Source organism: Typopeltis vanoorti, chromosome 1, assembly GCF_054136105.1.
Source record: "Typopeltis vanoorti isolate ZY-2024b chromosome 1, IOZ_Tvanoo_1.0, whole genome shotgun sequence".
NCBI classification, from domain to species: domain Eukaryota; kingdom Metazoa; phylum Arthropoda; class Arachnida; order Uropygi; family Thelyphonidae; genus Typopeltis; species Typopeltis vanoorti.
This window is the reverse complement of record NC_143549.1, coordinates 27,182,965-27,198,462: the sequence shown is the minus strand read 5'-3', so window position 1 is coordinate 27,198,462 and position 15,498 is coordinate 27,182,965. Positions and strand designations below refer to the sequence as shown.

General features: G+C 34.9%; 1 protein-coding gene across 1 annotated transcript in view; it reads left to right on the top strand.

Annotated features, from left to right (window-relative positions):
• The window catches only part of LOC150109853 (caveolin-1-like), a 105,545-nt gene that overhangs the window by 39,779 nt on the left and 50,268 nt on the right, over nucleotides 1–15,498 (top strand). Inside the window, exon 2 of the mRNA XM_090415367.1 lies at nucleotides 9,402–9,722. Coding sequence (XP_090271493.1) covers nucleotides 9,402–9,722 — 321 coding nt within the window. The remainder of the gene's footprint in view (nucleotides 1–9,401; nucleotides 9,723–15,498) is intronic.

Below are 15,498 nucleotides of genomic sequence, written 5' to 3'. Positions count from 1 at the left end.
AACCTGCAAGCACGCATGCAACAAACAATAGCACGTTAGATAGAACGACTTGAAAAATACAACGTTTTTGTGTCAATCATGTATTGCATTTTTTGCCTGTAATTCCCAGTTTTTTGTTACTTCAATTTTATATATATATATATATATATATATATAATTATCATCATCCCAGTAAACGGACAAAATTATTATTATTATAATTATTATTTTATATATATATATATATAATATTCATCAAAGCTTGATTTGCTTCCTCAGTCTTAAGAAAAGGTTGGTTATATTCCACTAATTCGAGCCCTTCCCAAGGGCCTATGAATTGTGGAAATACTTTCTGAAAATGAAAGCTGTGCCGAACAAAGCGGCCTTTTGCAGCTGCCCAATTTTTAATCCATCTAACTCGAGTGCTTCTACATGTAGATATTTTTTCAATGTTTTAGGGATGGCGCCTAAAGCATCTATTATGATGGGAACAACTTTCGTTTTCTTTTGCCAGATTCGTTCAACTTCGATTTGTAAATCGCTATATTTTGTAATTTTTTCATTTTCTTTGTTCTCAATCCTACTATCTCCTGGTACTGATATTTCGATAAACGTAACACCCTTGTTTTCACATTTTTCAACCACTGTGATATCGGGTGTATTACATTCCAAGCTTTTGTCAGTCTGGATTTTGAAATCCCAGAGTATTTTAGCTTTTTCATTCTCAACCACGTTCTGGTGAACTTTATGCTTCCAATAGTCTTTAGATACTTCAAACCCATACTTTTTACATAAATGCAGTGGATTATCTTAGCTACGTTATCATGCCTTTTACGGTACTCAATTTGTGCGATTTTGCTGCATCCACTTATAATGTGGTCTACCGTTTTTTCCTTTTCTTTGCACAATCTACATGTACTGTCTTCTTGCATTTTTTTGTATTTTTGCCTTCATAACGTTGGCTTTAATGGCCTGTTCTTATGCTGCAAAAATTACCGATTCTGTTTCTTTCTTTGGTGCTCGATTTCTCAACCACTGCCAGGTCAAGTTGCTGTCAGCGCTGTCCTCTATGCTGTGAAGGTATTTTCCATGCAATGCCTTATTTATCCATCTTTCGGTTCTAACTTTTAATTGGTTGGTTTTGTATTCCAATTTTGTCTCCATGGGTTTAAATAAACTCTCTTTCCTTATCTCAATTAGAAAAATTTCCGTTGTTTGCTGCAGATAATCACTCGAATTTCGTTTTTCTTCTTCAATAATTTGCTTCACTTGTAATAATCCTCTACCTCCTTTTTTGTGATAGATATAGCCTATCAATGTCACTGCGAGGATTGAGGGCATGGTGCATTGTCATTAATTTTCGAGTTTTTCGATCTAAATCTTCCATCTCTAGCTGGGTCCATTCAACAATGCCTGCTAAATATCTCAGAACAGGTATGTCCCAGGTATTAATTGCTTTTATCAAATTTCCAGCATTAAGCATTGACTTAAAGTGTTTTCTTGATCGTCTCATGTATTCTGCTCTAGAATTTGTGATGCTTCTAAAATTCCCAAATATTTGTAGCTGTCTTTGAATTTTATTGCCTTGATTATTTCACCATTGAGCAGCTCGATTTGGTTCATATCTTCAAACTTTCCTCTTGTTATTCCAGCAATTGCACATTTATCTAAGCCAAAATCCATTGATATATCTTGACTGAATATGTGCACAGTGTTTAGCAATGATCGGAGCTCATTCTCTGATTTTGCATACAACTTCAGATCGTCCATGTATAAAAGGTGAGATATCTTTGCACTCTTTTGCGCAGTTTGATAACCATGAGCAGTTTTATTTAAAATTCTAGTTAAGGGGATCAATGACAATATAAATAATAGAGGAGATAATGAGTCTCCTTGAAAGATGCCTCTTTTTATGTTTACCTCTCCAATTTCTTCTCTATTTATAACCAACGTTGTTTTCCAGTTTTTCATGCTGGATTGTAAAAATTTTTGCACGTTTTCGCTAATACCAAATAGTTCTGTGCATTTTAAAATCCAACTATGAGGCACCAAATCAAACGCTCTTTTATAATCTATCCAAGCCATATGAAGGTTGGTTTTTCTACGTTTGCAATTTTTCAAAATCATTTTATCAATCAACAATTGGTCTTTTGTGCCTCTTGAATTTTTGCTGTTATCTTTTTGTTCAATTGGGAGAAGAGGATTTGCTTTAAGATAGCTGTATATTTTATCAGCTAGTATGCCTGTGAGTAGCTTAAAAGTTGTTGGCAGGCAGATTATTGGTCGGAAGTATTCTGGGTTTGGACCTTTTTCTTTATCCTTTATGATCAAAAACGTTTTCCCTGCTGTGATCCACTCTTCTTTGCATTTTCCTTCTAAAACATCATAAAATTGGTTAGCAAGTCTTTCATGTAAGCCTGTTAGATATTTCAACTAGTAGCCATGTAACTCATCCTTCCCGGGTGTTGACCAATTTTTTATTTTTTTTAGCTTGCTTTTGAACAACTCGTTTAAGTTGTTATTTTCAGTTGGTCCATTTTTCGTTCTTGAGATTTGTTCGTAATTTATTCAATCCATTTTGCCTTGTTATTGTGCCTCTTAGGGTTGTTCCATAGGTTTTTCCAAAGCTTTAGTGTATTTTCTTTGTCTCTGGTATTTATATTTATATTTTCTTTAAGGTTATCATTCCTGCAGCAATCAATTTTCTTGTAAAACTGGTGTTGATTTGCGCAAAACATCGAATTTTGCTTGTAATGTTCAATGCATGCACTGTATCTTCTTATTTTAGCTGCAACTGCAACTATTTTTTGCTTCACTTCCTCTAATAATTCATCAATAGGTCGTGTTCCAGTATTGTATCTCTTTATGAGGTTATTTCGGATTTTTGTGTTTTTCAGCATCTTTTCCTTAAGGTTTTTCAAATTGCTCACGTCTGCTCTGAGTTTAAGAATTTTATTCTCCAGTCGATGCTTCCATTTTGGTTCCTGAGCCTTACTGCTTTTGAGTTCACTAATCTTATATCCTAATTCAGATGTTACGACCTAGGCTATTGAGTACATAAGTTGATTCGTTTGCCCAATAGTTCCAGTAGGAATATCCCTTGCAGCCTTATTGGCCTCTTGTAGGAGTTCCTTCAGTTTTTGTTGAGGTACTTGTCTCAATACTGGAAGCCTAACTCGTTCCTGGTTGCTGTTCATTTGCTCGTTAATTTTTCGTGCGAGTTCTCGTTACTTATTTGATAGCTTCCTTTCAACTATTTGTATATTTTCAAAATTTTCAGCATTCTGCACGTTGGAATCTGGTTCTGCTCCATTCATATTCTTGGTCACTTCAGGGTCAGTACGGTCTCCTTTTACAGCTTGAGGTTTCAGTGCTTCCAGCTCAAGTTCACTAAATACGTTGCGTTTGTCTTCACCATTTTTAACTGGAGTGGGCAGGTGCATGAGATAAAAAAATAGGTAAATAGGACAGAATCACCCCTAGCCCTCGAATACTCTAATAGCATTGGGGGAATAAGCAAGGTGAAAAGAAATACAGAGGGAAAGAAGAGTAGGGACCAGTCTACAAATAATATAACAGGTGTATATTACATGAAGTAAGGCGTGGTCCAGCTTCAGGTGCCTCGGGTTCGCCATGCCCATACTCACTAGAGTGAGCCCTTTAGGATTATATATATACTGTATATATATATATATATGTGTGTGTGTGTGTGTGTGTGTGTGTGTGTGTGTGTGTGTGTGTTAAAGATGCCAAGCTATTTTAAACCTATATTACTATAATCTTGGTATTTCTAGCCTGGCTCCCACTGATAAGACCTCAATAAAGGTCGAAACCGGTCTGGGTAGTGGCCCCCCCTTGCCTTTAATACAAAGCGTCATACATCTCCTCCAGGAGATGTGCTTTGCATTAAGGGTAAATATTAAGATTAGTGATCAGAGCTTATTCTATTTTTACCATGAGTTGCCTTGGTCTTGCACTACTTGCAGGATCAGCTAGACTTGCAACACTTGCAGGCGCAAACTTGACATGTTTGTCTGTTTGCTTACTTGGAAAATGGAGTAAAACCAGGTTTAAAATAGCTTGGTTTAAAACACCTTAAGCCTATTCCGAATTGACAATAATTCTCACCGAATTAACTCGTGCTTAAGCGAGCTAACGCATTTCAATTTCAGGGTATTTTTCAGCTTTCGAAATATTCATACAAATCATGTTCTACCAATCTATTCTTTCTATGAAAAATGACTTTTGAAGTTTTCTGGAAATTTTCTATGAACTACGTGTATGATTTCACACAGTTATGATTTTTATTTATTTAATTTCAAGGTGATTGTTTTTGTCCGTTTACTGGGATGACGAAATTAAATGCATCATCGAAGAAAAGAAAAAAGCATATGAAAACTGGCTTAATCTGAAGAGAATACAATCAAAAATGGAATGTAGCAGAAAAAGAGCAATGGCAAAAGCGCAGCATGCTGGAGAATAAACAAAATAGATGGGACAATTTTGTAACAAAATTAGAGAGAGAGAGAGAGAGAGAGAGAGAGAGAGAGAGACTGTACGCTCAAAAGACATGAAACAGAAAATCACCCTGTGTTATCAACTCGGAGAACATCACTTTAGAAAAATTACCAGAAGCATTAACCCAAAGTAAAACAGGAAAAAACAATATAAATTTAGAACTTATCAAATATACAGGACTTGAATTCTCGCTCGAGTTACTTAACTTTTATAATATGATTTGGAAAGAAGGAAAACGCCCAACCAACCACAGCAACTACCATCATCATCTACACCAACGCCATCTACTGCCCACCACTAGTATTTTCAGTGACAATCACAAGCATCGATGCCCACAGCGGGATTCGAATCCGCAGCCTTTTGGCTGGAGAGCGAATACGCTAACCACTCGGCCAACCAGGCCATTTTATGTTAAAAGAAGCCAAGAATCTTTAAGATATTACAACGGTTCTTTGGTAATATATAATTCTGCTTTAAAATTGATTTGTGTTGCAAATAGTGTATAAAACACTATTTGCAACCGTTCTATCTGACATGCCATCTTTGAAAGCAATCCAGATACAACTTCGCTTAAATTTCTTGTTTTACAAAGTTTAAAATTAATTATTAGCCTTAATTCGTTTTACTGATTAACTGCTATTACTATCTTAGATTTAAGAAACACAAATAAATGTATAAATAACGCATGACATTATATTTATTGCATTCGTCAAACAGTTTCATTAATTCGTTATAAAATTTTAACATTCGTTCTGTAATCTATGTGATACAATACTAATTATAAAAATTATAATAGATTCGAGACTTTTCTGTTTAGGGCTTGTAAATCTAAATTATGAAAGGCCTTTAGTCCCGAACTGTTTTTCCCAGTGTACTCGAAACAAGAAAGATTCGAAAATTTCTCGGGAATTTTTCCCTGGACAGAAACCCTAGTGCGTATGAATGTTGAATTCTGTTACCATAATGTAACGGCTCAATTCCTGTGTTGTAAAACAGACTTTTCTTAATTATTCAACACATTGATGGCAGTGTGATGTTGCTGGATGTCCAGATTGCTTATTCAATCCACTTATTTATCAATTTATCAAGCAGCTAAGACAAATCAAGGTTATCGTCTTAACTTTCATTCTGTCAACTAGCGTGTTCTGAGACCGGTTTATTCATATTGAGAGGCGAAAATTCAGTTTCAGAGAGGAAAGAATTTGCCACCTCCACATGAAATGAGCTAAAGCATAAAGTCATTTATAAAGATTCCGCGTATCATAGAAGAGATTGAAAGTAGGTCTTTCCAATGGAAGGCAGTCGCAGAATGAAATCAACTTCTTCTGATCCCAGAAATATTTTTTCTGCAGTTTGTGATGTGGGGATTATTTAGAAGTGTTCGTGCATCATATTTCGAAAACAGATCCATCCATTCAGAACCATTAAGAAAGAAGGGCAGAAAAAAAAAAAAAAAGACACTTATCGTTCATAACCTCTGTGTTTATTCCAACTAGTACTATTGAACTTCGTGTCGCACGTGCAGAAGACGACATGACGCGTTTCTAGCTAGAATTGCTTGCTATCTTGAGACCAGATGAGGAACGCGATCATTTCCCCCACTCTGGCACCCTTCTCTCCTGCATGCTTTTTTTTTTCTTAATCGTAACTCATCTTGAAAGAAAAAAAAAAATTTCCTACCACACGTGTTTATCCTTCCCACCTTTTTTTCCCTAATTTCCTTCCTCTTTCACATTTTCACCCTATTTATTCTTAGCACGAGTGACTGCAATATACAGAGCATCATGTAAAAGCAAAAGTAATCAAAATTATGTCAAGTGAGTGCGTCATCAATATCAAAAGTGAACACAATTCTGAAATTGCTTCCAAAAACATATATTTCTGATCACTTCTTTCAAATTATGAGAGAGAGAGAGAGAGAGTCCTCGATTGACCTTGCTTTGCGCAAAGATTTACAAAACTTGAGCTCATGAGAGTCGAGCGTTTAATACCACAAATATCCATCGTCATGATTACACGTTTTTGCTGATTTATTACGAATACGGAATTTATAATAAGCGTGTTAAGAATATATCGAATAAATTAAATATATTAAGGATAAGTGAGTGTATCAACAATATTTGCAACGAACCTTTTTTTTTTTTCGTTCTTCCTTTCTGTCCATCAGTACTCCGATTTTTTTTTTTTTTTTTTTTTTTCTATCTTAGGATAACTAGTTTAGGCATTGTGTGAATAACGATTAGTGGCCAATGAGTCTTTGGACTCCATGGAGATATTCGTTAATAATAATAATTATTCGCGATCATTAATTTCAAATTTGAGGTCAGCCATGATTTTCCATCTACAAATCTACAAATCTATGTTGAATTCTGTTACCATAATGTAACAGTTCAATTCCTGTGTTACAATCCCTGTGTTAAAAAAAAAAGCACGTATTTATTTAATCAATGTTAGGAGTTGTTTATAATTTATGTGACAGTTTCGAACAGAGTATATTACAGAAATTTGTTGCCATAGTCAGAATAGCATCAACCGTTCTGAAAGACTAAAGATGCAAGTTTTAAAACTGCGAAATTCATTATTTCTAGATATAAAGAAGAAAAAAAAGAAATGGGAAATCCATTTGTAATCCATTTATAAGAAACTAATGAATTTGCGATATTTTATCAACTGCTTTTATTATTATTATTATTATTATTATTATTATTATTATTATTATTATTATTATTATTATTATTATTATTATTATTATTATTATTCAGCGAGCAGTACTTTATAGCTTGCGACACTGTTAAGACCATGTAATTCTCTTTTGACCGGGCCCCGACTTTCTTAAAAACGTCTTTGATATACTGTAAATACACACGGATCGGCTTCATCAAGAAGGAGAGATATGGGTATTTAAATTTTATTTCATGTGGCATAAAACATTCTTGACTAACAAGGATATGTTGTTAACCATCACCTGCAGTGTGAGGAAACGCTCTGCGCCTTGTTGAAGCATTTCTCGATCCCATAAATAAGAGCGTAAGGTGTAACATGATAGTCAAGATTCCTGGGACAAAACAGGAAGTTTGCAGTTGACAATAAGCACATTGTTGGGCACTCAAAAATTATGGCTTTTGTAGGAGTGGTGAGGACTTTGTTAGAAGCTGCGTTCTGCTTCAGCGTTATTGCATCACGCTGCACGTGTTACTCATTACATTTCACTACATCTGAAGAAGACCTGAGTGTTAAACTTTGGCCAACAGTAGCAGTGGTACCAAGACATCCACACCAGGGAATGAAGTGGCACTTGAAATGAGTTACTGTTACTCATATTCGGTTGATGCTAATAATTTTATCACTATTAAAAAAAATTCTGCATGAACAATAATAAACAATAAGGAGAAAGGGTCGAACAGCGTCAGGAGGCGAAGATGGACTAGGCAATGAATCCTATCGTCCAATTTCAAGGGTCACAAATGTGCTGTACAAAACCAAGCACATTTCGGTTTTTAAAACATGAAATTTAATTTAAAAGTTTTTAAAAAGTAAAACCTCACTTTATAAATAAACTGTAAAAGACATATATAGTAAATGAATTTTGGGAGGCCCAGAAAGTTCTTACCTGGACTTTTCAGATCGTAATCTTATCTAGTCATGAAATTTTCAAATAATTTCATATTTCATTGCGATCATGGGACATGTTACCTTATGGAGAAATAATAATCGACGATGGTAGCTGTGCCCTTATGACTGCGAAAAAAATCTTTTCTGGGGAGAATGGGGTGCAGAACACTGAAATATGAAATACTCATGATTACAGATACGTACCATTTTCTTTTCGTTAACAAGATCTCATGCAATGTTAACTCATTAGTTACATCAGCAGTCAAATGGTAAGTTAAATACTAAAGTTTATTATTTAGCAATTAAAGTTTTTTGTTTGTTTGTCGCCTAGAAACTCGATTTCCCCCCCCCCGTTACTCTCGTAATTTAATGAAAAAAAAGTTGAAAATATTTTCTGGCGTTCAGGAGCTAAAACAATTATTTTTGAACGTGCTAATAAGGTATTCAGCAATGTTTGCAGTGGTCCTTAAACTAAAAATTACCCTGCATGACTTAGAAAATTGAATTTGGTTGTTTCTAATGTATTCGAATGGATAGTCTAAGCGAATGCTATGAACAGAATAACATGGTTCCAGCTGTAAAGCATATTGGTAAAAGTGCGATGTTTTTCGTGGTATGGAATAAGCCCCCTGGTTTATATAATACTGCCAACGGAGAGAAAATTGTACTGAACTTCCTGGTCTTATGCATATGGTGAAGTACTATACTTTTTTTTTTGTAAGACCATATTCCTCGTCACTTCTACTTGGCTTGCTTAGAGGATGAAATACCTATGACTGAGGCTAAATCTTCCTGAACACTTGTCAAATGAGATGGAACCGTGGGTGAATCATCCCTGGAGGGAGGCCAGCGACAATGGCAGGACTCAATGCAGTCGTGTTTGAAGAATAGAGCTTGCTTTCCTTAAAACTTGTCAGTGGCCATGGAATGTTCAAGATAATCAGCACTTTATTAATAAGGTAATTGTTTTTTTGTATTTCTCAGTAATTAAAAACTTCCGCAAACGTCATATTGGAATGGTTAAATTCTCCAATAAGTTCTCTTAGATTTCTTTAAAAACTTCTCTGAAAATCATTGGAATACGTCTGAAATCACAGCCATGTGCTATGTAGTTTATTTTAACTAGTGGGGGATTCATTTGTGCAAATTTAACGTTTTCATCCAGATGATATCTGCTTATTTAGTAAATAAGTTTTCAATTGTGGGCTCAGCTGAGTAAGGTTATATAAACTATAAAACGGCCTCTGTAAATTGTATTATTATTATTATTTTTTTTTTTTTCATGAATGTAGATGGAAAATGCAAAGGACAAAATGAGTGCAAAGGATTCAACACAGGAATCGAATGTACCTTTACTGGACAATCCTGAGGCAGAGTTAAAAGACAGCAGTACTCAGAAAGAAGTGGAACTACAAAACGATGATGGAAGTAAAGCTGAAGATGGACATACAGAAGTAATGGAAGGGAACAGCGATGGTGAAAAGAAGAAGAAAAGGAAAGAAAAGAAACCAACGCCAAAAGGACATCGAAAGAACTTGTCCCTTGCCAACGATTTCACAATTGGATTAAATATTAAAGACAGAGACGATAAACACATAAATGACCATGTGAATGTGAGTTTATTATATTATTTTTTCTAGTTATTTTAGTTCCATTTTTTTAAATATTTTTCTTGGAGATTTAAGATATAATTCACCAGGAAAATAACTTTTCTGTTGCTCCCCCTGGCTTATATAAGCACGTGGAAATCTATTTCACATTAAAAAAAAAAATGCAATATTAATTAAATGTTATTAAGAATTTTAGTACTGATCAGAATTTCGGAATAACAATTAGTTTTGCGTAGCTGAAGTAAGGCCCTTTGGACATTCATTGGACGCTTTATCTACGTCTGGATGAATTTCATACTTTTCACCGTAGGTGTCGACAGCCAACAGAAAGTGATACATCGAGAGAATCTGGTAACATAATTCTTGAAATATATCCCGATAATAATTTGTCCTTGCAAGTGCTTACACTATTTTCATTCTGCAATTTGATATCTGATGACTCGTGGCAATTAAAGGAACACTTTCTCGATCTTCAGATGCGGTGAAGAGAAACCGGAAGGGAATATTCATAAATATTTGAAGTGTAATTTGAACTTAATTAGGCTGCATGGAGAGCAGAAAAAGTTATGTCTGCTTAGCTAGCAAACTACACTGGTCTACAAAAACTAAGGACGAACTACATTTTTACTTGTATATGAAAAACGTTTCATGACTACAGCCAAATGTGGACATAAATTCATTGTCAGCACACTAATAAATTATATTACACAAAAAATGTACTATAAATTTCTTACAAATTAAATTGCAATACTTTTTTATTTTGTGTAATATAATTTTTTTTTTATTAATTACATCCTTAGGAAATTTACAAATTTCCTAAGGATGTAATTAAGGAATTAATGTGTGGTGCTAACAGAAAACTATGCGCAGAGCAGGTGCGAATGCTGGTCTTGAAATTCAGGCTTGTTCTTGTTATCATTCAGGGAGTGAAAGGTGTGATTGAAGTTTGATTAGCGGAATAATGACTTACTGACCATTTAAAACTATATATTTAGAAATTTATGTACATTTAATTATAGAAATACACCATTTATTTTACAAATGATATTCTATCTTTATCAATTTAGCTACTTGAATACAAATTCTACCCTACGGTTTTTCTTTATGAATTGTAACTTAATTGGTTGTAACTTAGTTTTCCCATGCAACACGCACACTTGTAAAGGCTGGCTGAAGTTCGCTGGCTAGAGCTACGTTGACTGCGTATGGCTTGTGTTTAAGCAACAGAGTAAGACGACGTGAAATGGCTGTGCGCGCGCATGAAATCACAGTGCTGCTGCGAGGACCTGGAAGCTCCTATAACCGAGTAAGCCAAGGTAGCTTTTTACCTTGGGTATAATATATGTTAAAGATACCAAGTAATTTTATAACCTTGGTTTTAATCCTTTTTCCCAAGTATGCAAACAGACAAGTAAGTCAAGTTTGCACCTGAACGTGGTTCAAGACTTATGGTGGTGGTGCAACACCAACAACTCTTTTAAAAACCCAACTCCTGTTTTTACAGGAGTAAAAACCTACTTGCCCTTGCCAGAGATCGATTAACTCGAGAACAGGGCGAAGAAAGGTGTACTAAAAGTTCTTCGAGTCAGCGACTAGAATCACACATAAAATGGTTTTTCCTCTGACAGCCTAGCGGTATGAATACTAAATCCCATTTCCACAGGGTTGCGAATTTTTATTTATTTATTTATAACACAACAATAAAATGAAACTTTTGGTCAAAAGCCGGTGAAGTAAAGTCATTAGGAGTTTGCTTACGATCAAGTAACACCTTATTCTTATTCAAGTGTATCATTAGTAGAAAACTAGTGACATGAAACATATACTTGCCTAGGGCGGGGGAGAGTTAGGCAGCGTCATTTTGCTAATAAGTTATTGCATTTATTAGCTGCCAGGTTTATTATTAAAATAATTTGAAATTACTATGATAATTTGAGAGAGAGAGAACTTGCTTAGGACAGAGAACTGTGGAAGGTCCTCATTCACAACAAGAAAAAGAAGAAGAGGAGGAAGGAGAGAGAGAGAGAGAGAATTAATATGTCGGTGTTAATTACTCATTATCAACTTTGATATCAGTTATGACTGATATCCATGAGCATGCGACAGTAAACAAATGAGTTGTGAAATGGCTATTTCACTGTGATGATATTTATTCGTTATGTGGTATTGTAAGAAACAGACCTTGCTGTTGATGGTGGCAGTGGTGTTGCTTATGTTAAAACATAAAGCGGTGAGAAAGCTGTAAACTGTTTACTGTGGTCTTCCCCAGGACTGTAAGAGTGTTTGGAGCCTTTGGGGAACATTGACCAGACGCCCTACTCGAGCTGACGCCCATACGAGACTGGTGTGCAATAAACAAGACTGCACATAGTAAACAAGCTGCACTAGTGCTACTTTACACAGAACCACGAAAAGAGATGTGAATCGGAGAGCACTTGTAATCGGAGATCCTATGTCATATCCCTGTTATCAGGACAGTGATAATATAATAAATTGCATTAAGGTCTTTATCAACTTTGTTGTGGCTATTGTCAGATATCAAGGACAGCAGTAGAGAGTTATGAGCTTTTCGGGAGGGAGATCAGCAAAGCTAATCTTAAGTGGATTATAGGACGTCCTCTAAACATCTGCTAATAGTGTGTCAATGTCAAGGTTGATGTTTGGCAGAAAGGTTCAAGAATTATCGTCAACAAAGCCGTCTTCATTCCAAATTGCAATTATTGTATTTTAGTATTTGGTTGCAGTGCGTTTGCGTGCACCAACTGGTGAAAAAAAAAAAAAAGTTTTAGTTTTCTTTTATTTAACTTAGTAAAATATACACTTGAATGAATCGAAACAAACAAACAATTTGCTACTTACGAAACATAATTAAAAAGAAGCCGAATTTTAAAGCATAAAACGGGATAGAGACAAATACTGATAAGAAAGAATGAAAGAATCAGTATTTCTTGTAAAAAAAGGAAACATCGCAGTTCAAGAATCACTTTCAGCTACGTGAAAGTTGCTATTGTCTCCGTCCAGAAAAGGATGGTATATCAGTCGGGTTCTTCTTTTCGACGACATAGCTCTAGTTCTTTCCTAGTGATAGCGATATTCAAAGGAGAGCCTGTTTTGTAGTTTTCTTCTTAAGCTCCAGATGAGGTTGTGCACCATCTCGGGCACTAGAGTGATGGGCATCTTTGTGTTTAAGGTAGAAATTGTAGTGAGGGCTTTGGCGCAAATAAAGGGGAAGTTATTGCACATTCTGTGTTCCGTGACCCTTCTTATTTGCAAGTTTACATAAGAGGTCAGATATGCGCGTTCCGAAGTACCTGGGATGCGCAGAAGTGGAAAGATTCAACTTTCTAAGTTGCAATTTGTGGAACAAAATGTGTTATAGACTCCACTGCACATCTACACTAAGATTCTCATTGGAAACTGGGTCGCATATGTATATTTGCAGAGGAGCAGGATGAAGATATATTTACAATAGGTAAGATTAGATGCATTGACGCTAGGAAGTGATACACAGGTAACCCTCGTATAACGCGAATGTTAGGTTTCATAGAAATGCCGCGTTATTTAAATCGCGTTATGCGAGACTCAGATCACATAGAAAAAGTAGTTATGTTTCGAAATCATTTTTTTTTAGTTATATAAACAACAATGACATATCGAAGAAAAAGATATTTTTATATAATTCAGGTAATTCATGTAAATTAAGAAAACATAAACTATGAAACAAATACATAATATAAAATTATAAAAATCACATGTTTTACGTAAACTTAAGAGTAAGTCTGTCTTTGGAAACTTTGAATCCAGGAGGTGATCTTTCATTTTTCGAAATATAAGTGCGTTTTTGCATTTTTTTCCCAATATAACCCGGATTCATCCGCATTGAACACCTGGTCTGAACTATAAATGTTTATAAACCTTGAGAGCTTTTTGTTTAATAATATTTCCATCCAATGCAAAGTGCAATCTTTTTCTCGGATTTTGTGTTCATTTTGTTTGATTGTTCAAATTGTTGATTCATTTAAATTCAAAGTCCCTGCAACAGCTTTTGGTTTTTCTCCATTTTTCAACCGATTCATGAGTTTAATTTTTCTTTTAATTTTTTCTTCGAGAGAAATGAATTTTCTTTTCAATATATATATATATATATATATATATATATATATATATATATTGAATACGTCCATATATACATATATATATATGGACGTATATATGGAAGAAAATGGACGTGGTGATCAAATAATGGGAAAACCAAGAACATGATTGATATGATCATGATTAAAAGAAGATGGATAACATCATCACAGCAGTGTCGAAATTTTTAAGGAGCAGATATAGGTTCGGATCATAGTTTAGTGATTGCAAACATCAAGTTGAAATTACAAAAGAAAATATAAACCCCATCATCAGAAACGAAGAGAGCAAGAATAAGTGAAGCGAAAATAGGAAGAAGGTACAGAACAGTGTTAGAGGAGAAACTTAAAAGTGTGGACAAAGAAAAAAATTCTAATCTAAGAGTGAAAGGAATAATGAAGGTGCTAGAAGATGCAGTTGACGAAACAGTACCAGAAGAAGAAAATACCAAGAAGAAATGGATTAGACAAGAAACACTGAAGTTAATACAGGAGAAAAGAATGTTGAAGATAAGAAGTGATACATCAGAACAAATAGAAAACCAATATAGAATAAAGTGTAATAAGGTGAAAACTGCAGTCTGCTGGATAAGATGAAATGGTTAGAAGCCCAGTGTAATAATATAGAACAGTACTATGGAAAGCATAAAACTAGGGAGGTGTACAAAATTATTAGAATCATTAATAGAAGGTGGCAACCAAAACAGACCACAGTTAAAGACGATAAAGGCAAAGTATTGTTGAATAAATATAAAATTGTACAGTGATGGACAAGATACTGTAGTGAGTTATATGAAGAAAAAGCTAGATTTAGATAACGTTGGAAAACTGACTGAAGAATTGAAGCAGGTATAGAACCAGGCAATGAGTATGATATGGAATCGCTCGATTGGTATCGCGGACCTTGTTAATCCAGGCGACGTTCGAGCCGCCATGTTGTAGCCATTGATCGTATATGCATCAGATAACAATCGTGTTTTTAATTTTCGGTCAGAGTATCGACACTCATCTGACCGACCCTCCGCCTTTATCCAGGCTTGGGACTGGCATGAGACCCCTAAGGATTCCATGGCGATTTTTTGCTGTGCTTCCTGGCAAATCAGAATTAACTTTCAACAGATTATTTAGTGCCTTAAAGAATTTACGTTCATCATTAGATCGCCAAACATTAATGGTTTACTTCGAGAAAGCAACTATCAACGCTTTTTCTAACATATTTACATCAACAACTATAACAGGTTGTTTATTTCACATGGCACAAAATCTTTATCGCAAAATTATTGCCATTGGTTTTGAAGTTACGCTGTCAAACAGATGCTGAATCCAACACGAAAATTAAATGTTTCACAGAATTAACATTTCTTCCAATGAGCGATGCTACTGACGGATTTGTTGAATTGACGATCCACAGCAAAAAGTTAATTATTTACGCAGCATCTCTTTTAATTTGCACAATTTTTAAATGATTTCATTATATTATGTATCACTGACATTCACCTTAATAAAGATTTGCCTTTTTAATGAATCTGTAATACCCTTTATCATCCATTGATTATTTACAAAAATCAATGCAAAATGTCTTATGGCGAAAATGTTTATGGCGAATTTTCCTAGAACCCAATGGCCCACCTGTAAATCATTGTTAT